The sequence below is a fragment of the Ranitomeya imitator genome, chromosome 1, assembly GCF_032444005.1.
Source record: "Ranitomeya imitator isolate aRanImi1 chromosome 1, aRanImi1.pri, whole genome shotgun sequence".
NCBI lineage: Eukaryota > Metazoa > Chordata > Amphibia > Anura > Dendrobatidae > Ranitomeya > Ranitomeya imitator.
In genome coordinates, this window is record NC_091282.1 from 1,073,657,280 (window position 1) to 1,073,683,192 (window position 25,913).

A 25,913-nucleotide genomic window follows, 5' to 3' on the forward strand; every position below is an offset into this window, starting at 1 on the left:
TGTTGGTATGTTGGCCCATTCCTCCATGCAGATCTCCTCTAGAGCAGTGATGTTTTTGGCTTTTCGCTTGGCAACACGGACTTTCAACTCCCTCCAAAGGTTTTCTATAGGGTTGAGATCTGGAGACTGGCTAGACCACTCCAGGACCTTCAAATGCTTCTTACGAAGCCACTCCTTCGTTGCCCTGGCGGTGTGCTTTGGATCACTGTCATGTTGAAAGACCCAGCCACGTTTCATCTTCAATGCCCTTGCTGATGGAAGAAGGTTTGCACTCAAAATCTCATGATACATGGCCCCATTCATTCTTTCATGTACCCGGATCAGTCGTCCCTGCCCCTTTGCAGAGAAACTGCCCCAAAGCATGATGTTTCCACCACCATGCTTTACAGTAGGTATGGTGTTTGATGGATGCAACTCAGTATTCTTTTTCCTCCAAACACGAAAAGTTGTGTTTCTACCAAACAGTTCCAGTTTGGTTTCATCAGACCATAGGACATTCTCCCAAAACTCCTCTGGATCATCCAAATGCTCTCTAGCAAACTTCAGATGGGCCCGGACATGTACTGGCTTAAGCAGTGGGACACGTCTGGCACTGCAGGATCTGAGTCCATGGTGGCGTAGTGTGTTACTTATGGTAGGCCTTGTTACATTGGTCCCAGCTCTCTGCAGTTCATTCACTAGGTCCCCCCGCGTGGTTCTGGGATTTTTGCTCACCGTTCTTGTGATCATTCTGACCCCACGGGGTGGGATTTTGCGTGGAGCCCCAGATCGAGGGAGATTATCAGTGGTCTTGTATGTCTTCCATTTTCTAATTATTGCTCCCACTGTTGATTTCTTCACTCCAAGCTGGTTGGCTATTGCAGATTCAGTCTTCCCAGCCTGGTGCAGGGCTACAATTTTGTTTCTGGTGTCCTTTGACAGCTCTTCGGTCTTCATCATAGTGGAGTTTGGAGTCAGACTGTTTGAGGGTGTGCACAGGTGTCTTTTTATACTGATAACAAGTTTAAACAGGTGCCATTACTACAGGTAATGAGTGGAGGAAAGAGGAGACTCTTAAAGAAGAAGTTACAGGTCTGTGAGAGCCAGAAATCTTGATTGTTTGTTTCTGACCAAATACTTATTTTCCATCATAAAATGCATAAAAAATGATAAAAAAACAGACAATGTGATTTTCTATTTTTTTTTTTCTCAGTTTGTCTCCCATAGTTGAGGTCTACCTATGATGTAAATTACAGACGCCTCTCATCTTTTTAAGTGGTGGAACTTGCACTATTGCTGACTGACTAAATACTTTTTTGCCCCACTGTGTATATATATATATATATATATATATATATATATATATATATATATATATATATATATATATATATATATATATATATATATACCTATTCTATGTGTACACATTTATTCTACCTATTCTACTGTAGGCTGTTAGTGTGATTTTACTGTACACCACACTGAATTGCCGGCTTTTCTCTCTAACAGCGCTGCGTATTCCTCGCAAGTCACACTGCTGGTCCGTGTGTAATCCGTATTTTTGGGGCTTCCATAGACTTTCATTGACGTTTTATTTGCGCAATACGGTGACAAACGCAGCATGCTGCGATTTTCTACGGCCGTAGAAAGCCGTATAATACTAATCAGTTTAATACGGCAGATAGGAGCAGGGGCATAGAGAATAATTGTGCCGTATTTTTTGCGAGTTTTACGGACGTAGTTTCTGCGCTCTTACGTCCGTAAAACTCGCAAGTGTGACGCCGGCCTAAAAGTTACATGCTCACTTTTCTTTTTTTGTATGGTGAACCTTTGTATGATGAAATTGCGCAATGACTATCATTTCTCTATAATTTTGCTACAATTAGTTTTAAACTTGTTATGTGTAAACTAAAAAAGAAAACTTGCGCAATGGTTTAGCAACTTTGTTGTTTTCACACCAGTTTAAATCAGCGGACCTTGGGTGGAGCCAGGGTGGGGCTGTGGGCATGTGTCTACCAAATTAATCAAGAATCATGGTGCATTGTACAGCTTTTTTGGCGCAGCACATGAAGACGCACGACACTCAGCAGAGGCAGCGCACTAATTCAGTAGAATTCGCCTCTTAATGAATTTGGTTTTTCCTGTACTACATCAAGACTGCTGATGAATCGACCATTACTCTTGTTTACATAAAACTGCATTTTATTTTAGATTTTCTTTAATAAAATGGAATACATAATACAGAGAAAAGCAGTATCCTTAACCATAATAATTAACTGCATAGAAGGCAATGAATCAGCACAGACCCGTAGCATGTTCTCAGAACTCTTAGGCTAGGTTCACATTGCTTTAGTGCAGTCCGTTCAACGCATACGTTGAACGGACTGCGCTAACGCAAGTGCCGACTTTTGCACAGCGCTAGCGCAGATGGAGCTTCTGCTAGCTCCATCTGCGCTAGCAGTGACGGACCCGGAAACGCTGCAGCCCGCGTCTCGGGTCTGTTACTCAAATGACGACACATCACTAGCACACACCCATTGTGGGGGTGCGCTAGCGATGCGTCCGACATTGCAGTCTATGGCGGCGTTAACGGACTACGTTACACCGCGTTATGCCGCGGTGTAACGTAGTCCGTTAAACGTAGAGCCATAACGCAATGTGAACCCAGCCTTACTAGCGGCTACATAGGACATGCAGATGGCAGAGAATAACGCGAGAGGCAAGAGGATGACACGAGAGGCATGAGGATGACACGAGAGGCATGAGGATAACACGAGAGACATGAGGACAACACAAGAGGCATGAGGATAACAAGAGTGGCATGAGGATAACATGAGAGGCATGAGGATAACACGAGAGGCATGAGGATAACATGAGAGGCATGAGGATGACACGAGAGGCATGAGGATAACACAAGAGGCATGAGGATGACACGAGAGACATGAGGACAACACAAGAGGCATGAGGATAACATGAGAGGCATGAGGATAACATGAGTGGCATGAGGATAACATGAGAGGCATGAGGATAACACGAGAGGCATGAGGATAACATGAGTAGCATGAGGATAACATGAGAGGCATGAGGATAACATGAGAGGCATGAGGATAACATGAGTGGCATGAGGATAACATGAGAGGCATGAGGATAACATGAGTGGCATGAGGATAACATGAGAGGCATTATAGCGATCCGGGAAGAAACTAGAGTGGACCCTCTGGACCGTGGGGAGACCTACCCCTGGGCGAGCGACCTAAGATAGAGAACGACCCCTATACAGGGACCGCTAGGAGCAGGCCCAGAGGTCACTTACCCACGGTGAAGATACCAGAAGGGACGGCTCCATGAAGAAGGGAAGGAGAAGGCTGGGAAAAACCGGAACACTGGAGCTGAGACGAAGAGGACGCTGAGGAACAAAACAAAAGAACAAAGAAGGGTTAAACAACAAAGGCGAGAGACCAGCAAACGAAAGGGGCAAAACCAAAAGAGGGCAGGAACAGAGGGAAGGCGAATCCACGGACAGAAACGCAGAGCACGAAGCAGTGAAGACCAGGGAGAGCCAAAGGCAATAGCAAAAGAGCTAAAACAATCTGGCACCAGAGAACCGGAGAGCCTGCCTCTTATAGTAGAGGCAAGAACAGGATTGGACAATAGCGAAGACTGACCTATTGACCTCAGGAAGAGGTCACGGAGACCCAGCGCCTGCGTCCTTGAGGAAAGCTAGGGCACCTGCGCAAAGGGAGCGCACCAGCCGAGGACCCAGACACCGGAAATGCCGAAGGAGCACAGGAGCGCGCAGACCCGGAAGTGGAACGCCGGGGGCGCGCTGCGACAGAGAAGATTCCGGCGCTATGAGGAGCAAGAGCAGGACGGGCAGGATCAGACCTGGAGGCAGAGCGAGGAGGGACAGAGCGATGAGAGCCGCGGCGCCCGGGCCCAGCAGCGCAGGAGCGACGACGCCGAGAAGCGGCGTAGGTAACAGTACCCCCCTCCTTACACCCCCCCACGTAAAGCAGCAAAAAATTTATTAAGAATACGAGGAGCATCGATGTTCTCCAAAGGCTCCCAGGTCCTCTCCTCAGGACCAAAACCCTTCCAATCAACCAAGAAAAACTCCTTTCCCCGAATTTCCTTAACAGCCAAGATATCCCTCACCTCAAAGACGTTGTCAGTGCTGACTGGTGGAGAAGGAGTACAAGGGGAGGAGTGAAAACGGTTAAAGATGGCTGGTTTGAAAAGAGAGACATGAAACGTATTGGGTATATGAAGCGAAGCAGGCAATTTCAGCTTGTAAGCGACATCGTTGACTCGACGCAGAATCTCAAAAGGACCAATGAAACGTGGACCAAGTTTGTAGGAAGGAATCTTGAGTCTGATGAATTTTGAAGAAAGCCAGACCATATCACCAGGAGAGAAAGGAGGAGAATCTAAACGCCTCTTGTCTGCATGTCTCTTCATTTTAGACGAAGCTTGTTTTAATGTCTCTTTGACCTCGTCCCAGATCGAAGAAAACTTGAGAGCCATAGAGTCAGTTGCTGGAACACCAGAGGCAGGAGAGACTGGTAGGGGTACACCAGGGTGCTGTCCAAAAACAATGAAAAACGGAGTCCTTGCAGAGGACTCGCTGGAGTGGTTGTTGTAGGCAAACTCTGCCCAAGGAAGCAAATTGACCCAGTCATTATGATGAGCATTAGAAAAATGCCGGAGATAAATGGCAAGAGTTTGGTTGGTACAGTTAGGGCCAGAAATATTTGGACAGTGACACAATTTTCGCGAGTTGGGCTCTGCATGCCACCACATTGGATTTGAAATGAAACCTCTACAACAGAATTCAAGTGCAGATTGTAACGTTTAATTTGAAGGGTTGAACAAAAATATCTGATAGAAAATGTAGGAATTGTACACATTTCTTTACAAACACTCCACATTTTAGGAGGTCAAAAGTAATTGGACAAATAAACATAACCCAAACAAAATATTTTTATTTTCAATATTTTGTTGCAAATCCTTTGGAGGCAATCACTGCCTTAAGTCTGGAACCCATGGACATCACCAAACGCTGGGTTTCCTCCTTCTTAATGCTTTGCCAGGCCTTTACAGCCGCAGCCTTCAGGTCTTGCTTGTTTGTGGGTCTTTCCGTCTTAAGTCTGGATTTGAGCAAGTGAAATGCATGCTCAATTGGGTTTAGATCTGGAGATTGACTTGGCCATTGCAGAATGTTCCACTTTTTGGCACTCATGAACTCCTTGGTAGCTTTGTCCATCTGTACTATGAAGCGCCGTCCAATCAACTTTGCAGCATTTGGCTGAATCTGGGCTGAAAGTATATCCCGGTACACTTCAGAATTCATCCGGCTACTCTTGTCTGCTCTTATGTCATCAATAAACACAAGTGACCCAGTGCCATTGAAAGCCATGCATGCCCATGCCATCACGTTGCCTCCACCATGTTTTACAGAGGATGTGGTGTGCCTTGGATCATGTGCCGTTCCCTTTCTTCTCCAAACTTTTTTCTTCCCATCATTCTGGTACAGGTTGATCTTTGTCTCATCTGTCCATAGAATACTTTTCCAGAACTGAGCTGGCTTCTTGAGGTGTTTTTCTGCAAATTTAACTCTGACCGGTCTATTTTTGGTATTGATGAATGGTTTGCATCTAGATGTGAACCCTTTGTATTTACTGTCATGGAGTCTTCTCTTTACTGTTGACTTAGAGACAGATACACCTACTTCACTGAGAGTGTTCTGGACTTCAGTTGATGTTGTGAACGGGTTCTTCTTCACCAAATTAAGTATGCGGCGATCATCCACCACTGTTGTCATCCGTGGACGCCCAGGCCTTTTTGGGTTCCCAAGCTCACCAGTCAATTCCTTTTTTCTCAGAATGTATCCAACTGTTGATTTTGCTACTCCAAGCATGTCTGCCATCTCTCTGATGGATTTTTTCTTTTTTTTCAGCCTCAGGATGTTCTGCTTCACCTCAATTGAGAGTTCCTTTGACCGCATGTTGTCTGCTCACAGCAACAGCTTCCAAATGCAAAACCACACACCTGGAATCCACCCCTGACCTTTTAACTACTTCATTGATTACAGGTTAACGAGGGAGACGCCTTCAGAGTTAATTGCAGCCCTTAGAGTCCATTGTCCAATTACTTTTGGTCCCTTGAAAAAGAGGACGCTATGCATTACAGAGCTATGATTCCTAAACCCTTTCTCCGATTTGGATGTGGAAACTATCATATTGCAGCTGGGAGTGTGCACTTTCAGCCCATATTATATATATAATTGTATTTCTGAACATGTTTTTGTAAACAGCTAAAATAACAAAACTTGTGTCACTGTCCAAATATTTCTGGCCCTAACTGTATGTTCCGCCTGACCGTTGGTTTGCGGGTGATATGCGGAAGAGAAGTCCAGGTTCACCCTCAAAAGTTTGCACAAGGGTCTCCAAAAGCGAGAAGTAAATTGTACCCCTCTATCTGACACGATGTGTTGTGGTAGTCCATGGAATTTAAAGATGTTTTGAATAAAAATGTTTGCCAACTCAGGAGCAGAAGGTAAACCAGCCAGCGGAATAAAATGAGCCATCTTAGAGAATCTGTCGACTACAACAAGGATGACTGTACATGCGGAGGAGCAAGGAAGATCGGTGATGAAATCCATGGCAATATGCTGCCACGGAGCAGATGGAACTGGAAGAGGAAGCAGGTTCCCAAGTGGTAGTCGTCTAGGTATTTTGTTCCTGGCACATGAGGGACACGAAGCTACGAATTCCTTAACATCTAGACGTAGAGTAGGCCACCAATAGTACCGAGAGATGAGAAGGTAAGTTTTCTTGGTACCTGCATGACCGGCCAACTTGGAGGAGTGGCCCCACGATAAAACCCTTCTAGTGTCTTCATCCGAGACTAGCGTCTTGCCCGGTGGAGGATGGAACATCTGAAGTGGATCAATGATGTATGCTGGTTCCTCCACAGCATCTGACGAAAGAAATGACCTGGACAAGGCATCAGCTTTTATGTTCTTGTTGCCTGGCCGGAAACGAAGTTCAAGCTCGAAACGAGCAAAAAACAAAGACCATCTGGCTTGACGTGGGTTTAATCTTTGCGCAGTTTGCAGGTAAGTAAGATTCTTGTGATCGGAGAAGATTATAAAAGGATGAACAGATCCTTCAAGCAAGTATCTCCATTCCTCTAAGGCCAACTTGATGGCCAACAACTCTCGATCTCCAATAGTATAATTTCGTTCAGAAGTCGAAAAGGCTTTAGAGAAGAAGCCGCAGGGAGCCATTCGACCCTCCGGGGTCTTTTGAGAGAGAACGGCCCCTGGACCTGTGGAAGAGGCGTCAACCTCCAGAATAAATGGCTTGTTCCTCTCCGGGTGATGCAGGACAGGTGCGGAAGAAAAAGACTTCTTAAGAAGAGCAAAGGACTCCTCTGCCTCAGGAGACCACTCCTTGGAACTGGAACCCTTGCGAGTGAGAGAAGAAAGAGGACGGATCACGGTAGAGAAGTGCGGGATGAATTGCCTGTAGTAATTCGCGAATCCAATGAAGCGTTGGATGGCTTTCACTCCGCAGGGCTGTGGCCAGTTAATTATGGCATTCAACTTCTTAGGATCCATCTTAAGACCAGAGTCCGAAACAACGTATCCAAGGAATGGCAAAGAGGTTTGCTCGAACGCACACTTCTCTAACTTGGCATACAAGTGGTTGTCTCTTAGGTGTTGCAAGACCTCACGATCACTTCTGCGATGCGAAGGAAGATCGGAAGAAAAAACAAGAATGTCATCCAAATACACCAAAACACAAGAGTAGAGAAGATCCCGGAACACATCGTTAACGAACTCTTGGAATACCGCGGGAGCATTGCAGAGGCCGAAGGGCATAACCAAGTACGGTACTCGTAATGTCCATCTCGGGTGTTAAAGGCAGTCTTCCACTCGTCGCCTGCGCGGATCCAGACCAAATTGTAGGCACCTCGTAAGTCAAGCTTAGTAAAAATACGAGCGCCTCGAAGGCGGTCGAAGAGCTCCGGTGTAAGGGGCAGAGGATACCTATTTTTGACCGTGATACTGTTCAATCCTCGGTAGTCTATACATGGTCTTAAGGAACCGTCCTTCTTCTTCACAAAGAAGAACCCAGCTCCGGCAGGAGAAGAGGACTTGCGGATGAATCCTTTAGCCAGGTTTTCTTGTATGTAGGGAGTAGGTAAACCTTCAGGAATTCCAGTAGGCTGAGAAGGGGAAACAGGACGTATAGACTGAAGACAGCGACCATGACACGAAGGACCCCACCGAAGAACGTCTCCTGTGCGCCAATTCAGGGTAGGTTCGTGAACTCGAAGCCAGGGAAGACCAAGCAAAAAGGCATGAGAGAGGTTAGGTAAAACATAAAAAGCGATCCTTTCTTGATGCAGAGCCCCGATTTGAATCTCCACCTCCTCTGTAACAAAAGAAATCTCCTCCTGTAAAGGTCTACCATCCACCGAAGCAATCAAGCGGGGAGAGTCCAAAGAGATTACAGGAACGCGAAGCCGCCGAGCCGCCTCAAGGCTGATAAAATTGCCTGCTGCGCCTGAATCCACATACGCCACTTCGGAGGACCGAAACTGATTGGAGACAAAAAGGACATTAAGAGTTAAAGGATGAGAGGAAACACGGACACCTAGGGAGGCCTCTCTTACCTGTCCTAGGCAGAAGAGTTTTCCGGTCTATCAGGACAGCTGCGAAGCAAGTGAGCGGCACTGCCACAGTAAAAGCATAGGCCCTGGGTGCGCCTCTCCTTGCGGCGTTGTTCTGCCATTTTTACTCGATCCACTTGCATGGGTTCAGAGGAAGGCACAGAAGAAGGAACAGAAACGGAAGCACGAGAGCTGCTAGGCTGACGGAAAGTAGAAAGAACGGGAATAGGTCTTTTCTCTTTAGCCGACTCACGAGACCGCTCCTGAAAGCGGAGATCAATCCGGGTAGCGAGGGAGACCAGATCCTCAAGAGAAGTTGGGGTATCACGACCAGCAAGCTCGTCCTTAATCCGGCTGGACAAACCCCGCCAAAAAGCACCCACAAGTGCCTCATTGTTCCATCCCAGTTCTGAGGACAGAGTACGGAAGCGAATGGCATATTGTCCAACAGAAGAGGGACCTTGACGTAAATTAAAGAGGGACTCGGTAGTAGAGGCTAGACGACCGGGCTCATCAAAAACTTTACGAAAGGTTTCAAGAAAATTCTGCAGGTGGCAGACTACAGGGTCGTCACGCTCCCACAAGGGATTAACCCAAGCCAACACCTCTCCCTCCAGGTGAGACACTATAAATGCCACCCTAGCCCGGTCAGAGGGGTACTGAAGGGGTAGAAGCTCAAAATGGAGACGGCATTGATTTAGAAACCCCCAACAAAGCTTAGGATCGCCGGAGTATCTGGGAGGTTTGCCCAAGCGAGGGGGCGGGGTAGACACGGGAGTGGGAGCGAGAGAAGGAGCTTGCACAGCTGCAACGGGGGCAGACAGGAGATTGAACAAGCGGTCATCGATAGAAGCCATATAACTCAGCATGCGGGTCTGAGTATCCCGTTGTTGAGAGAGCTCCTGTTGGAGACTAGCCAATTGAGCGGCGTTGACAGGGTCAGAGGTCTGAATGGAGGTTAAGCGTGACTCCAAAGTTTTCAAAAAAGCCATTATGCGCTGCTGATTCTCACGCAAAAGCGCTAACTCCTTCTGAGCCGAAAAAGGGGTACCCGCGGGGTCCATGGCCAGATTGTACTATAGCGATCCGGGAAGAAACTAGAGTGGACCCTCTGGACCGTGGGGAGACCTACCCCTGGGCGAGCGACCTAAGATAGAGAACGACCCCTATACAGGGACCGCTAGGAGCAGGCCCAGAGGTCACTTACCCACGGTGAAGATACCAGAAGGGACGGCTCCAGGAAGAAGGGAAGGAGAAGGCTGGGAAAAACCGGAACACTGGAGCTGAGACGAAGAGGACGCTGAGGAACAAAACAAAAGAACAAAGAAGGGTTAAACAACAAAGGCGAGAGACCAGCAAACGAAAGGGGCAAAACCAAAAGAGGGCAGGAACAGAGGGAAGGCGAATCCACGGACAGAAACGCAGAGCACGAAGCAGTGAAGACCAGGGAGAGCCAAAGGCAATAGCAAAAGAGCTAAAACAATCTGGCACCAGAGAACCGGAGAGCCTGCCTCTTATAGTAGAGGCAAGAACAGGATTGGACAATAGCGAAGACTGACCTATTGACCTCAGGAAGAGGTCACGGAGACCCAGCGCCTGCGTCCTTGAGGAAAGCTAGGGCGCCTGCGCAAAGGGAGCGCACCAGCCGAGGACCCAGACACCGGAAATGCCGAAGGAGCACAGGAGCGCGCAGACCCGGAAGTGGAACGCCGGGGGCGCGCTGTGACAGAGAAGGATCCGGCGCTATGAGGAGCAAGAGCAGGACGGTCAGGATCAGACCTGGAGGCAGAGCGAGGAGGGGCAGAGCGACGAGAGCCGCGGCGCCTGGGCCCAGCAGCGGAGCGACGACGCCGAGAAGCGGCGTAGGTAACAGGCATGAGGATAACAGGAGACGGAGAGGCATAAGGATAACACGAGACATAAGGATAACACGAGAGACATGAGGACGACACGAGAGGCATGAGGATAACACGAGAGGCATGAGGATAACACAAGAGGCATGAGGATAACACAAGAGACATGAGGACAACACAAGAGGCATGAGGATAACAAGAGTGGCATGAGGATAACGAGAGGTATGAGGATAACACGAGAGGCATGAGGATAACACGAGAGGCATGAGGATAACACGAGAGGCATGAGGATAACACGAGAGGCATGAGGATAACACGAAAAGGCATGAGGATGACACGAGAGACATGAGGACAACACAAGAGGCATGAGGATAAGAGTGGCATGAGGATAACATGAGAGGCATGAGGATAACAGGAGACGGAGAGGCATAAGGATAACACAAGAGACAGAAGGATAACACGAGAGACATGAGGACGACACGAGAGGCATGAGGATAACACGAGAGGCATGAGGATAACACGAGAGGCATGAGGATAACACGAGAGGCATGAGGATAACACGAAAGGCATGAGGATGACACGAGAGACATGAGGACAACACAAGAGGCATGAGGATAACAAGAGTGGCATGAGGATAACATGAGAGGCATGAGGATAACAGGAGACGGAGAGGCATAAGGATAACACAAGAGACATAAGGATAACACGAGAGACATGAGGATAACACGAGAGGCATGAGGATAACACGAAAGGCATGAGGATAACATGAGAGGCATGAGGAAGACATGAGACATGCACTTAAACACGTAGCATTAGCTTGCTGAAATAACCCATTGCATGCACAGTTCACACCTCTGAACCTCATGGCTGTTTAATACATTGTTAAGTAAAATGCCATTTTATGACTGTAGCCTGATGCTTCTGACTGAATGCTCCTATTTCCCTGGCATTTACACCAGATGCAGCAGCTTGCAATGCCGCTGGAGCAGAACAACCTACCCTGCCATAGATTTTACCTGAATCCTTGTGTTCTCAAAATGAAGATGATACAATTAAAATACATATAAATACCGGTTTGAAAAATAAATATATTTGTTCTAGGCTGATTATCAGACCATGACTTGCCCTATAATATAATAGGGCAAAACACAAGAACTTGACATACTAAGCATATTAGCAGAATCGCCCCTTTTATGAGCCGTAATAGTCTGCTAATAGCAGAAGCAAGCTGTGTGAAATGAACCTTCTCTTGCTTTGATTTCACTTGGTTTCCCTTCATTATTACCGCATCATTGCAGCTCGTGAAAAAAATTCAGGTAATAGTAATATACAATATTATGGAACTGCTGTATTCAGGAAGGTGAACCTGTATCTTTATATATAGTACACTTCCCAACATTGATGCAGTACCAAGAAAGAAAAGTCATGCAATTATAAAAATCACAAGATTAATGGGCATGTTATTAATATACAAATGAAGGAAAATGTTAGCAAAACTTTCAAAACCTCTTGATTTATTCAGTATGACGTATGAGCACCACCCACAGATATACACCGATTTATACAGATTGGCATCCTATCAATGAGGTTGTAAATGTGTAACATGGTGCGGAGCAGTAGCGATGGATGAAGTACTCATCTCTTAGGCCCCGGCACGTTACATGAAGGTTGCGGTCCTGGCTGGGTGTGTGGATTGGTGCTGTGGGGGTGTGATGTCCTTCCATGTTGCCGATGATTTTGGTTGGCCAGGACCAGATGTTGAAGACTTCAGTGAGTGAGACCATCAGTCGAAAATAAACTTTTTACTCTACGATACCTTTGTGGGAATTATGTACAATAGGTAGCTTGTACCCAACTTTATGAATGTTTCTTTTACCATACAGAGCATATTCACATAGTATCTATTCCATTCTCTATCTCCACTGTTTCATTCTACTTCACCACAACACAGCTGTGTACTACAGTGCAGTTAGCAAGTGTCCTATTCTCAATCCATAGTTCCGCATCTTCTTTCCCCTTAAAGGAACTTTGTTGCCAATATGGCCGGCACTCGCTCCGAGGAATTCGTTCCCAGGGCACTCTCTTCATCTCACGTACTCTGTCCGGTCTTGGCACATTTCCTCTCTGAGTTATAAAATCTGGACTGTACCTCTAGGCGTCCTCTCCCAGGACCCATCTCCGATTGATCACTCCGTCCTCCTGTCAGTTTTCCTTCTCTCTTTACTCTGATTCGCACTAATCACCATCTCGTTCTCTCCTCACTTTAGGAGCACCCACGTCATGTGACAGACCTTAGGTCTACTTCAGAGGCACACTGGGCCCTATCTGACGTTCTGACAGAAAATAGTCTCTGTCCCTTCACCTTATTCCCTCCCACTCTAGGCTAGTCCCAATAATTAACTATGACTGTTCCTACTGTTGGGCAGAACACAATATCAACACTATTAATGCATGTCATAGTTCACATTGCACAATGCAAAAATATGCATGTTCTTCAAGCGGGAACGTGGGCATTATGTCCATCTCCTTACAAATGGTTGTCTGAGGAATGTTCTGCCACGTCAAATGTACTTGGGAATGCAAATCATCAAGATCCACTGCTGGCAGCTCCTTTTTCAAGTACATCCCAGATGTGCTCCTTGGGCGACAAATCTGGAGATTCTGCAGGTCATATTAGTACCTTAAGGCCAAACAGGCTGCTCACAGTAGCATGAGTAATATGTTGCCTGGCATTGTTGTGTTGAAAAATGCTCCTGGGACACTCTGGAAAAGTTTGTAACACTGGTTCCATGATCAAATCAATGTAATGCTAAACTGTTATTGTACGTGGAATAATGACTAGAGAGGTCCAGCTACCATGTCACCCACACCATAATCACAGGAGTAAAATTGTGTGATGCCACCTCCTGAATGCTTCCTCTTGGCATTGCTTACATGGCATTGTTAGATTAGGAGAATGGTGTGTAGTGATCTGTTCTGTTCTGGAAGCAAAATTAGACCTCATATACCAAGCCTATTGCTTCAAGCAGTGTCTACACAAACCATAAGAGGTCATTTGCATGACACTGAGCTAAGGGATAGACATCCCACAACATCCATTGACCTCACACCATTGCTCTCAAAGGCTATCATGGTGCACAACAAGACGGCAATGGAGGCTGGAATGGAGGTCTATGCACTTCAGTGCTGTGTCCCACTTTTGTCTTGGATGCACTGATTGCTGGAGATTGGTCTGGAGACCATGTGTTGAACGCTATGTAGATGTCTTCACGAGGGATCGGAAGAGTGTGCCAGAAGCTGTTTTTCAATAGTGCCAAGTACCATGTTGCCACTGTAAGCAGCCTCTATGGCCAATGCGTGCTACCATAACTTGCATCATTTCTAGACCTGTCTCACATTTAGAACAACTGAGATATCATTAGTCAGTAACTGCAAATGAATCTGCCATCAGCAGGTCTTAATGATTTGCGTGCGTGACTGCATTTAGTGTGATAGAACATTCATTAGACAACCATTACCTCACTGAATGCAGCTTAGGCATATAAATGTGTGTATTTCTATTTTACATTGGTGTGAACCCACTGCTCCATGGGCCGGGCTTACCCTGAAGGGGCATAACTAAGTGACTACCTGGTATTCACTGAAGCATGTGTTGGTAAGGATAGGCTTGGCCACAGGTAATCACCAGGTACCACTCCTGGGCAGTCCCCGGGTCTGTAGCTGACTGGAGGGTCAGAGTTACAGATAGGAGGTACAGCAAGACGAAGGCAAAGAAGTAGTCAGATAATTCGGAGTCGGGGCATGCAGCCCAGTATCAGAGTATAAAGCCGAGGGTAATAAAGGGTGATACAATCACCTGACCAAAACAACCCAGCACCAGGGGAAAAAGACCAGCAGCCAGAAAACTACAACAAGATGGCGGATGGTCAAAACAAAACAGATTTCAACAGTACCTCCCCTTTTACGAGGATCCTCTGGATCCTCTTGGCCGAGCCTTATTCGGAAATCTCCTGTGAAAAGCCTTAATCAGCCTTGAGGTCGAGACGTCCTCAGCTTTCACCCAGGAATTATCCTCGGGATCGAAACCCTTCCAGGACATGAGATACTGCAAACTTCCTCTGTGCCACCTGGAATCTAAAATGCGTGAAATCTCAAACTCGCCGTCCTCTTCAACTGGAGGAACAGTCGGCATAGGCTCCTTATCTGGTGTGTCAACTTTCTTCAGTAAAGATACATGAAAAACTGAATTAATTCTCCAGGATGAGGGGATGTCTAATCTCACCACTGCCGAGTTGACCACCTGAACCACTTAGAATGGTCCTACAAACTTAGGCCCCAGTTTTTTTTAGAAGGGATCTTCAAACGCAGATTCCTGGAGGACAACCAGACCATGTCCCCAACTGCAAACATTGCCTCCCTTCTTTTCTTGTCAAAATATTTCTTTGACCTCCTATTAGCCTCTTTCAGATGATGGCGTACATTGGTCCAAACCCTGTCCAAATTTCCAGAAAAACTCTCCTCCTCAGGCACCGCTGCCCCAATCTTAGAAAATGGACAGAAAGATGGATGCCTCCCTGTACAGCAAAAAAAAAGGAGAACACCCAGCCGAGGAAGACATATGATTATTAAGAGCAAACTCAGCTAGTGGTAGATATTCCGACCACATCTCCTGATTGTCTGCTACAAAACATCTCAAAAACTGCTTGACGTCCTGGTTCTTCCTTTCGGTTAATCCATTGGACTCCAGATGATAACCTAACGAAAATGATAAATGAACCTTTAATCTGTCACAAAAAGCACGCCAAAAGCGAGCCACAAACTGTGGTCCTCTATCGCAAACAATGTCCATGTGAACCCCATCAAGCCTGACAATCTCTTTCACAAATGCCTTAGCTAGAGTCTTGGTGCAGGGTAATTTATTGAACGGGACCAAATGACACATCTTACTAAACCAGTCCACAACAACACAGATGACAGAAAAACCCTCAGAGACTGGCAGATCGGTGATAAAATCCATAGCAAGATGTGACCATGGCGAACTAGGAGCCTCCAAAGGGCAGAGCAACTTTGCAGCCGGGGCATGCGAGGCCTTCGACCTAGCGCACACAGTACACTCACGCACCCACTTGATGATTTCTCTTTGCCACCCTGGCCACCAGAAACTTCCACTGATCGACTTTCCAGTTTCCGAAATCCCTGGATGACATTACTGCAACGACCAGGACTCTGGGGCGCTGCACTATCCATATTTTTTATTTTTATTCTTTATTTTTTACATGAATTATGGATCCCAGGGCCTGAAGGAGAGTCTCCTCTCCTCCAGACCTTGGGAACCACACGTCGTATAAGATGACTGGGCGTATAAGATGACCCCCGTCTTATACGGCGGGTATATCCCAAATTCCATATTTTATATGGAAAAGTTAGGGGTCGTCTTATACACCAGAAAATACGGTATTTGAATATTTTTAAAATGTTTTTTTCATCTTATTAAAGAACTTGAACCTGCAATCATAAAAACGCTTACATTAGAACTGCTATAAAAAAATTACAGTCTCCTATGACAATGGCAAACTATTGCACTTTGGTAAGTGCAGATAGGTGCGTGGAATGGCATATGCCGCTGTTAGAAATTGACTATGGAATTAGAGAGAGAGAAAGGGAGAGACTTTTTCCAGACTTGAAAATCCTTCTGGGCATTCTCAGAAGGGAAAACTGGATCCGTCGCTGGATTCCTGTGTGTGACGGTCAGCGACGCATCCTGCGCCCATAGACTTCCATTGTAGCCGACCACGGGCAGCCCAGTATGCGTCACTGACCGATTTTCTGATGTGCACAAAAGACGTTACAATGAACGTTTTCTCTGCACAATGGACCGCTATTTTACGACGGATCCAGTGCACGACGGATGAAATGGATGGCCATCCGTCACAATCCGTTGCTAATACAAGTCTATGGGAAAATGCATTCTCAAAAATCAACGGATTATGACGGATCTAAAAAGACGGAAGTGTGAAAGAGGCCTAAGAGTTTAACAGCAGTGGGAGACACTCAGCTCCACTTGCTGGTGTTAGAGGTAGATGATAGCACAGTCATCATCTGCTGGAACTGAGGTGATCTCTGAACGAAGTCTTTAAAACCATTCACAGATTGGCCATTTTATGTTTTGCTTCCTTTTTTTTTACATAGGTGATGTTATGCGGATTTGTTTTATGCAGGAGAAACTATACGTTTTTTCAGCATTGTTTTGGTGTACAAATAAATTGCTGAGTAATTAATAGAATTTTGTTTCACAGAAAAAATACTATAATAATATATATTCTCACCCCTTTACTTACGTACCTTTCATTTATCTGACAACAGATAATAAAGATCTCTGGAGGACATTAGTTTTTTCTTTAGTTATATTTTTCGACTTTACCTGCTGCAATAATAGGAGCCCTAGTTACAAGGGTAAAGAGCTCTGTATGGTGACAGAAATCACCGGCTGAGCAGGTCTAGGGTCTGCTAGGACTTAGCAGCTCTGCCAAGTTGGGAAGACACCCGATGGTCCTATAGAAGCTTCAAAATGTCAGATGCTTTTACTCATTATATAGCGCTATGTATATGGCAAAAGAACACAGAAGCAGTAATTAACCGCTTCTGCTTTTTCCCCAGAGTTTTTGGTTGTGTCTGAAAGTTGGAGACCAGACCTCTCCTGCTAGATTGTAGGAACTTTAACCCCGAGCCAAACTGTATAATTGCATGACATTAAAGCCCAACACCAAGATCCATAAATTTATAGCGCTTAGTCGTTATCAGGTTAAGTCTACTTGAGAAAGTTTTTATATTTTTGTCTCCTTTAAGCTCATGTCATTTTGGCGGAGGTAATAGGTCTTCTTTAAACAGGCTTTCACTAGGCCTCTAGCTTCATGTCACTTATCAGAAACAGTATTTGATTGACATTATTAATCTATCTCGGATTCAAAACATAGATGAAAAATACTGATTAAATTGTGTGAATGAGACTTCACTGTAATTTTTCTTCTGTATCTTTATTGTGAGTGTAAGACACATGACTATTCCTAATGTTTTATAGGAGCGATGATAAACTGGCATCATTAACACATAGATAAGTACATGGATTAAGAATTTTTTTTTGTCCATCAACATCTAATATTTAATACTCTGCTTAGAGCGAGTTACTAAATGGCTTCCTGTGTTACGGGTCAGACTTTAATATGTTATACCTTTCATTAATATCCGGCTACCTGCTTATCTTCGAATAGACTCCATTTATAGAAAACCAATATTGTGCTCTGAAATCATTGCCATAGATGAGAGAGGTTTTGGGATGTCAAGGTTTTACTGGGTAAAATTAATTTGATGGCAATTTGAATCACTGAAATGGAATATCCTTTTAAGAACTGGTAAAATTCCTTGCATTAGTGAGTTTTGGGAACTTAAATCTTGATAACTAATCATTTTGGCTAGATCCAAGTTTTGGATGATCATTTTTTTAAAGGAGTTCTCTGTTCACTGCCCCATTATAAAACGTTGATCCGAGTGCTGTCCGATAAAAAATCCCATGTATATAATGGTGCGAGTAAGCCCTTATAGCAATAATAGTCAATAATTCAGAACGCAAAATATGGTATTAGCGATTATAGCAAGGGACAAAGGGAAATGGAGATTGCAATTTGCAATTAACAATTTCTGCCATGTTTAGTATGTCTTTTTTCAGTGCAAGGAGGATTATCAACGATTCTGCCTTGCTATTAAGGCATGGTGCACCATCCTCCCTTCCCAGTCATCACATGGTTGCTGGGTATTGGGAACCTCTATAGATCTTTTATGACACAATGTGTGAAAAAATAAGAAAGAAAGAACAAAAACTAAATAAAAAAGAAAGATGGTGCAGAAGTTCTCAGTTACAGAGCTGAGCAGTAGGTGCGACCTGGTACTGCAGATCTGTGTAGTAGGTGCAGCCTGATACTGAAAATGTGTAGTAGGCGCGGCTGGGTACTGCACATCTGTGTAGTAGGCGTGGGTCAGGTACTGCAGATCCGTGTAGTAGGTGCAGCTGGATACTGCACACATGTGTAGTAGGCGCGGCTGGGTACTGCACATACTTGTAGTAGGCGTGGGCCGTGCACTGAAAATGTGTAGTAGCAAGTAATGGTAAACTGATTGAACAGCGAACTAGTCTGAACTGGTGCATAACCAAAAAACAACTTACATAGCAAATAGATGAATGGCTGCACTCAATTGGACTAAAGCAAATGAATGTGTGATACATGAAATGTGAATAGCATAATGGCTAGTGAAATCTATGAAAAAACACATGAGATGCTTAGCACAAAATTTTGCCAAAAAATGTGAGCCCATCCACCAAACGTCAAGGTAATCTAATGGATCGGATGGGTCCCTGACCTGACTGCCTAGTGTGAGTGCAGCGCCCCAGGGTCCTGGTCGTTGCAGTAATGTCCTTCTTCCACCAGGGGGAGTGATATTACGCCTGATGGCAATAAAGGAGATCTCTTTACCAGGTATCATAAACCACACAACACACTTCACACTCCAGTCCACCAGGGGGCGCTATGCTCCTATTTAGTAGGGCACTCTTCACAATTAGGTAAAACTGGTGGTCTGGATAGGAAGTTAGTCAGAAGGCTACTGGGTATCGACACAGGCAGAAGCTGACTGGGCTTCACCCAGGCAGCACCTACCAGGCAGACGGGAAATGAGGAACATCAAACAGCTACAGACAGAGAGGTCCCTGACAGGGGTGGGATCCTGTCAGAGGCCTAGCCAGAGGGTTACGGAGCTGCGCCTGCCCCACGTGCGGCAGCATCCTAAGAAAGGACACAAAGGGAATTGCGTTGCTGAGAGTGAGAAACGAAGTCATAGCGAAAGGAGAGGAAACCAGAAGGAGTTCTGCCCTGTAAAAGGCTGCCTCCTTCTGAGGCGCAGAAGCCGGTAGCCAGAACACTGAGGGAGCAATCATCTCCAAACCTTGCTTCAGAGACAGGCAGGACAGTCAATTCCACGTTGGCTGCCCGACCATATACCCAGGAGGCACGGTAGCAACTTGTGGGGGCTGGGGCATGCTAGAGTCCCTGTAAAAAGCCTCAGGCCATCAGTCATATGGGTTTGTCCTATCCTTAGGGGGACAGAAATAAAGAGACATAACATCTAGAACACCAACATCAGTTGTGAGGACCTCACCGAGAAGCTCAGCAGGGAGGGACTACAACACTCAGGCGCTAGACGAAGGCTACTAATTTCCATCTGGATAAAGGGAACTCTGGATTTGCCTTCGGACCGGCCGGACTCTGACTGCTCTGTGATCTGGTGCTCTGGACGCCGAAGCCTCCAGTAAAGGTAAAGAGACTGCAACCTTGTGTCCTCGTTATTCACTGCGCTTCACACCATCCACCATCTACACTCTGGGAAGCCCTGGGGACATACTTCACCTGTGGGAAGGTATACCATCTGGCTGCCATAACCTCACCCCAGCGGACCCCTAAGCAGCGTTGGTCACCCTGACCGAACACCACAGGTGGCGTCACGAACATTATCCCTTTAAAGACCTTTCCCCCCCTTTTATCAACGGACGTCCCTAGGGCCACAGACCAGGTCAGCCACCGTGACATCCCCTTGTGAGAACCGAAGGGCCCGATACCGAGTACCCCACTGCCCTATTGGGGGCAATCCATGAACACTTACCTCTGGCTAATATCATGGTAAAGCCTACATTTATAGGAAGGTCGGAACCAACTGTGTTTGGATGTAATTAAAATCACAGCATGGTGAAGGGTGGGGCGTTCAAGTCAGAAAAAAAATAGTACCGTATTTTCCGGCGTATAAGACGACTGGGCGTATAAGACGACCCCCAACTTTTCCAGTTAAAATATAAAATCTTCTCAAAAGTCGTGGTTGTCTTATATGCCGGGTGTCGTCTTATAGGGTGGGTGCGGAGCAATCTGCGGTCGAAGTATATAGTGGGGGGGAGTGGTCCTGATGACGAGGTGAGGGAGCGCCTCACCAGGAAGGTGTAAGTGAAGCAAACTGTCAGCGTCTGGGATGCCAGGGTTATACAACTAAGAGAGAGACAGCGGTGCTGTGACTAGAAAAATACTCCTCTTTCACTCATCTGGCTCGCCCTTGTATCCTATTATCTCCTTCTCTGCCTCTGCTTCACTTACACCTTCCCGGTGAGGTGCCCCCTCTCCTTGTCATTGGGGTCGCTCCCCCACAATATGCGGCGACCGCAGATTACTCTGCACCTGCCCTATAAGACGACACCTGGCGTATAAGACGATACTCGACTTTTGAGAAGATTTTCAAGGGTTAAAACGTAGTCTTATACACCAGAAAATACAGTACATAGCAAGTAATGGTAAACTGACTGAACAGCAAACTAGTCTGAACTGGTGCATAACCAAAAAACAACTTACATAGCAAATAGATGAATGGCTGCACTCAATTGTACTAAAGCAAGGGAATGTGTGATACATGAAATGTGAATAGCATAATGGCTCGTGAAATCTATGAAATAACACATGAGATGCTTAGCACAAAATTTGGCCAAAAAAATACTGAAAATGTGTAGTAGGCGTGGCTGGGTACTGCACATCTGTGTAGTAGGTGCGGGCCGGGTACTGCAGATCCGTGTAGTAGGTGCAGCCGGATACTGCACACACACACATGTGTAGTAGGCGCGGCTGGGTACTGAAAATGTGTAGTAGGCGCGGCTGGGTACTGCACATCCATGTAGTAGGAGCAGGCCGTGTACTGCAGATCCGCGTAGTAGGTGCAGCCGGATACTGCAGTGCACACATGTGTAGTAGGCGCAGCTGGGTACTGCACATCCGTGTAGTAGGTGCGGGCCGGGTACTGAAAATGTGTAGTAGGCGTGGCTGGGTACTGTAGATCCGTGTAGTAGGCGCGGCTGGGTATTGCAGATCCGTGTAGTAGGCGCGGCTGGGTACTGCACGTCCGTGTAGTAGGCATGACCGGGTACTGCCCCCAATTGATTTGAATATGCGCAGTACACAGTAGCAACAACTATAGGTGCATTGCAGGTCCACAACTGAGCAGTTCCATCCGGCATCAGGAATAGCTGATCAGCTGGGCTTCTGGGTGTCTCACCCCCACCGATCAGATACTGATGACCTATTCTAAATTTAGGCCATCGATGTAAAAGTCCTGGCCATTCCTATAAATACAAATTCTGTACTTTAAAATTCTCCTATTTCACTCAGCATGATGTGAGCTTTCACCCACAAGTCTTGGCTGCATGCCACAATTTAATGTGGAGGCTAATGACAGAGGAATGCACACATTTTACACACCTCCATAACTTCCACTTTGCAGCCTGCTAACTTGCCCTGAATTGCTCCCTGGACAGCATCTTTCACAGGCTTTATTCATGCTGTGTATGTATGTCATGATAACGTAACGCCAATATGTTCTCTGTCCTTCAATTATACCAGCCTGACGACATGGCTGAAGCCAAAGAAAACTGAACTAAAGCGTCATAGCATAAAACTCACAACTATCAAAACTCCACCTAATATGTACAATCTGCCATGCACATCTCGCACACTATAATACCGTAGTGCTTATTCTCACATAAAGGTAGAAAAGAGACTGAAATCCTATTTATACGGGTTGATCTCTGCCCATAAACAAGCGCCAATCAACTACATATAAGTCAGGTGGTGTTAGTTTAAAGGGAACCTGTCACCTGAGTTTGGCGGGACCGGTTTTCGGTCATATGGGCGGAGTTTTCACGTGTTTGATTCACCCTTTCCTTACCCGCAGGTGACAGGTTCTCTTTAATAGACTTTCAACAAGGATCAACACAATCTGTGTAGGGACAGAACAATCGTCCCAGTATGGCACACGTCTTTTGGCAGCATGTTCCTGTTTATCTGGGACTCTGTGTTGCTGACAACTATGATTTAAAGGGAATCTTTTACCACTATGTTTTTATTACTTCATCTGAGAGCATCATAATGTAGGGGCAGAGATCCTGATTCCAGCAATGTGTCATTTGCTGGGCTGCTTGCTGTCATTTTGATAAAATCACTGTTTTATCTGCTGCACTCTAGCAGTTATCTGAATTCTAAACTCTGAATAACCTGCTTACACCACTGATTGGCAAACTTATGCCAATGTACAAAAAACTGCCAATCAGTGGTGGGGATGGGGTTAAACAACTCATGAATATGGTTGACTACATTGCAGCAGGTTTACTAGTCTCCTAATTATAATCTTCTGCTGATAAAACAGTGATTTTATTAAAACTACAATAAGGAGCCCAAAAGTGTAACATCGCTGGAATCAGGTTCTCAAGTTCTCTGTCTTTATATTATGATGCTCTCATATAGTAGGTGGCAAAAACCTGATGACAGATTTCTTTTAATGGCATGCAAGAATCTAAAAAGTAACTGAACATTTGTTTGCCGAGTACTAGGCTGTAACATTAACTTTAGAGGGAATCCGTCAGCAGGATTTTGCTACCTCATCTGAGAGCAGCCTGATGTAGGCAAAGAGGAGCTGAATCCAACAATGTCTCACTGAGATTACTGGGTGCAGCCGTTCTCACACAATCCGAGTTTTTAGATTTAGCATGAAGCAGAGCTCAGAAAGCTGCACCTGCCCACATCAGGCTCTCTATATACACTGTCCATAGACAGTGAGCTGCCCATCACAGGAGGGGGCGTGTTGGACCAAGGCTCACAATCCAGCTAGTCACAGCAATGATAAGCTACTGGTGCTATAACAATCATTGTAAGCAAAGAAAACATCAGTTCTTGATAAGAGAGGCATCACCAAAATCTGTGTTTTAACACATGCTGTCATCAGATTACATATCAAAAACCTGCTGACAGATTCCTTTTAAACCAAATGATCCACTTAGGCCATGTTACGTTTCAGGTATGAAGGCACTAAATTCAAACCAGTGGCATAACCAGAGTCTGGTGGGCACTGGTGCAAAATGTAGACCTGGGCCCCTTTTTAATTATGGAAAAAAATAATTTGGCACTCCCAAATCAAAAGAAAATCATGAATTTTTATTTAGTATAATCCAGAAAATCTAACTGTACATATAATTGTGACATTTCGGTCAATCAGACCTTTCTCAAACATGCACAAAATGGCCAGAGTGAGAGGAGTTGCAATTGGCACACCGCACAATGGTAATGCAACTAAGTATGCAGCTTACATACATGTTGCCCACCCCTCCCCCATTATGTTGTTGTAACGGGGGCCAGGGTGGTAGCCGTACTGAGGGATTGCTGCTGCTTCCTCATCACACCCTGACGCTCCGCTACAGAAATATCATGTCCATTTTGTGGTGTGCTGTGTGTGTCAAGTAGTTCACCCACCTGTGGGTCCGAATCCTTCACAGCATACAGGGCTCCAATCCATCGCAGACACACACAAATGTTATCAAAGTCCCGATTCATTTTCAATAAAACTTTACTCAATTCGTGCATCTTCATAGCAGACTTAATCAAACAATCTTCAAAAGACATAAGAACGTCTCCTTTCTGATCCGGGATGCAGTTACAGTCACTGTCCCCACTTATCATCAAAGGGGGTACGGGAGGAGCGTCCACTAGCCTCTGCTCCACTTCCCCTCCAGTCCCGTACATCATCTAAAGGGCTCACCGGTGACTCCAGAGCTGCTGCTGATGGATCATCCTCCCATTCTCCAGGAATCTGCTGCTGGGGATAAGGTTTCTTTTTCTTACGCTGCGCCCACCGCGGGCGGGCACCGCTCACAGGGGGATTTACCCTGGCCTCAGGCCACAGTTTCTACCGACAGATTTAAGTGCCATTTTCAGTTTAGAACGCCCACGATGGATGGAGCTATCTCCTGCTTCTGCACCATCATCTGCCATTTTAAACTCTTTAACGGCCGCCATCTTTGCCGTTTCAGGGGTTTCTCCATTTTCCAAATGCAAGGCATCTGGATCCTGCCGACTACGCCACTTTGTAATGGGGGCCAGGGTGGTAGCCGTACTGAGGGATTGCTGCTGCTTCCTCATCACACCCTGACGCTCCGCTACAGCAATATCATGTCCATTTTGTGGTGTGCTGTGTGTGTCAAGTAGTTCACCCACCTGTGGGTCCGAATCCTTCACAGCATACAGGGCTCCAATCCGTCGCAGACACACACAAATGTTATCAATGTCCCGATTCATTTTCAATAAAACTTTACTCAATTCGTGCATCTTCATAGCAGACTTAATCCAACAATCTTCAAAAGACATTAGAACGTCTCCTCCTGCACTTTCCCTGGTCTTTCCCTTCAGCTTATCTTCTAGCACCCAGTCTTCCAGACCCGCAGTCCCCTGGGAATTCCAGCTTTCTGATACTAGGTGCTCCCCGTCCACTTTCCCCATCCTGGGCGAAAAATCAGGGTGCCTCTGCAATTCCTGTTCGGACCTAAAGTCCTGGACGTCACAAGAGATAACCCACAGAATAGCCAGTGATTCTTCAAGGCTGCCTCATTTCCCATGTGCTCCAAGATCTCCAGACCTGCTTCTTTTAGTTCTCTTCCTGTCTCTTTCAACTGTCACTCACCACACAACTACTACCGCCCCTTCTAGAACAATTCTCCTCACTCTGCTCTAGCTCCTCCCACTATCTGAAAATTACCTCAGGAAGGCGCTCTCCCTGCCACTACCCTGGCTCCGCCCCCTTTCTCTACTCTCACTACTCAACACAATCCAATCTCCTACTCTACAGCGCCCCCTTAACACTAACCCACAACTGCACTGCCATAACCCTTAGTGCATGTGCACACGGCAGGATTTCTTGCAGAAAATTCCTGAAGAAAAACGGACATTTTCTACAAGAAATCCGCATGCATTTTTTTGCGCGTTTTTCACGCGTTTGCCGCTTTTTTCGCATTTTATCCCAATGCATTAACCCTTTCACGACATGCGCAATAATAGTACGGCGCATGTCGTGTCTCCCCCTTTGATGTGGGCTCCGGCGGTGAGCCCACATCAAAGTCGCAACATGTCAGCTGTTTTGTACAGCTGACATGTGCGCGCAATAGCGGCGGGTGAAATCGCTATTCCCCCGCCGCTATTAACCTGTTAAATGCCGCTGTCAAACGCTATGTAGCAGAGCCGAGCAGGCTATGCCAGCTTCTAGCCTCCCATGGAGGCTATTGAAGCATGGCACAAGTAAAAAAAAAAATGTTTTTAAAAATATGAAAAAAATATAAAAGTTTAAATCACCCCCCTTTCGCCCCATTCTAAATAAAACAATTAAAAAAAAACCAAACCTACACGTATTTGGTATCGCCGCGTTCAAAATCGCCCGATCTATCAATAAAAAAAAGCATTAACCTGATCGCTAAACAGCGTAGCGAGAAAAAAATCCGAAACG

The 25,913-nt window shown here is 45.9% G+C and overlaps 1 protein-coding gene across 2 annotated transcripts in view; it reads right to left on the minus strand.

The window, feature by feature from the left end:
• The window catches only part of HPF1 (histone PARylation factor 1), a 101,240-nt gene extending 77,005 nt beyond the window's left edge, over window positions 1-24,235 (minus strand). Inside the window, exon 1 of one of the 2 annotated variants that reach the window (XM_069744218.1) lies at window positions 23,894-24,235. In XM_069744218.1, coding sequence (XP_069600319.1) covers window positions 23,894-24,166 — 273 coding nt within the window. In that variant the 5' untranslated portion in view covers window positions 24,167-24,235. The remainder of the gene's footprint in view (window positions 1-23,893) is intronic. The other variant, XM_069744219.1, reaches the window with a different exon arrangement.
• Between the last annotated feature and the right edge of the window lie 1,678 nt (window positions 24,236-25,913).